Here is a 1,620-nt window from a genome sequence, read left to right as displayed (position 1 = left end):
ATTGATACTTTTGTGGCAAGGAGCCCATCAGCTCACCATAAAGATGGTTCAAAAATCTGCCCATGGACAGTTCAAAAGCATGTAGTTTGCACATCTTTCTAACATAGGAGATTGGAAAAGGATTTAAGAACAGTTACTGTAATCTATGGCACCATTACTTCAGATTCCAAATCTCTTCAACATTAGAGAAGAAAAATAATATGTACCTACATATATATATAAAAACCAATGCTACTACAGCTTACAGATTTAATCAAAGTAGCAAACACAAAATAACGCAAATGCACAAATGAAAATAAATTACCTTTCAAAAAAAGACTTTGCTTCACTCTCATGTTGATTGTAGACCAATTCCAAGTACATGTGCACGAAGAGAGGATAAAACAGCTGAGACAATTCCGCTCGATGACAGTCCAGGGAACACTCAATGAAGTGTTTTAATCCACTGTAGTATTCCTCGTACAGGGTCGGGTCCCCCTGTTGATTGTAGGCAGACAATACTGCACTCACATCTGGCTGGTCTTCCACAACAACGCCTCCTCCAACTGCAAAAGCATTAGCATATAACAAGAGCTTATAAGACAGCCTGAAAGAGCTACCAAATATACAGTAGCTAACAACTCCACTGGTAAGGTGAGGCGCTCTGAGCAAGGCATGACACTAAGTCTTGCGCTTGTTCAGCACTAAGTTTAAACAATACAAGTGAGAGGATGGTAGCACATTACAGTCCAGCAGCCAATTCTCCTAGGACCTTCAGCCATTTTTTGTGCTTTCCCTGCCAACAGTTGCCTATAAGGTATTTAACATAGTGCCTAATTCAGCTAGGATTGTAAGTGTAAAGGAAGCCACTAACAACCACCAAAATAAGTTATCTTTACTCATAAGGCTAGAAACTGTCAAATGAGGAGCAGAATCTTTCAAAGCCCGTAAGATACACCCACTACAATTATTTTGCTTCCAGTAAACAAGCAAATTAAGTTCATCAAGTGAACAATTCACTAAGACCACTACACAACCATTACAGGGCAGTGACTTTTTGTCACTTGCTAACACTCTGAGAGCTCTGCTCTCCACAGCAGTCATTAAGCATCTTCATTGTTTTGTCTTCTATGTGAAAAACAGCCATATTGGGCGATAGCAGAAAAAGCTGACTTCCTACTCTACGTTTACTGGCACTCAGACATATCAGTTCCTGAAATTTCATTATACTATTCTGTAAAGCTGCCCCACAGAACACCTTGATTAAAAATACTTAGACTCCAGTTACCCAAAGGACATCTCAAGTACCCAGCAAATCGATCCAGAAACGTATAAAGCCTCCTCTACAAGTATCCTATGGCTCTTTCTTCAAAATGCAGCCTGTACATCAGGCCTCCATTCTCATCCCTGCAGCCACATCTTGGACCATCACCTCTAACTACAAAGAAAACCTTCAGCCTCCTGCTACGCTGTTAGTCAAGATGGGACACAAAGACAAGGGGAGGCACCTCTCACTTTGACAGTGCTCCCTGCAAATACGATGGATACCCTATCCTTGGTCTCTTGCTCCAGGGAGGACACCCCCAGGAGATCCCGATCTCTTCCCAAGATGTATGGGGGAATGACACACTCAGGGGTCCC

At 41.9% G+C, this 1,620-nt stretch overlaps 1 protein-coding gene across 1 annotated transcript in view; it reads right to left on the bottom strand.

Annotated features, from left to right (window-relative positions):
- TAF5 (TAF5 RNA polymerase II, TATA box binding protein (TBP)-associated factor, 100kDa) overlaps positions 1–1,620 on the bottom strand; it is a 12,975-nt gene that overhangs the window by 8,810 nt on the left and 2,545 nt on the right. The window contains exon 2 of the mRNA XM_009328448.1: positions 305–545. Coding sequence (XP_009326723.1) covers positions 305–545 — 241 coding nt within the window. The remainder of the gene's footprint in view (positions 1–304; positions 546–1,620) is intronic.

Source organism: Pygoscelis adeliae, unplaced genomic scaffold, assembly GCF_000699105.1.
Source record: "Pygoscelis adeliae isolate BGI_AS28 unplaced genomic scaffold, ASM69910v1 Scaffold317, whole genome shotgun sequence".
NCBI classification, from domain to species: domain Eukaryota; kingdom Metazoa; phylum Chordata; class Aves; order Sphenisciformes; family Spheniscidae; genus Pygoscelis; species Pygoscelis adeliae.
This window is presented reverse-complemented; position numbering and strand designations above follow the sequence as displayed.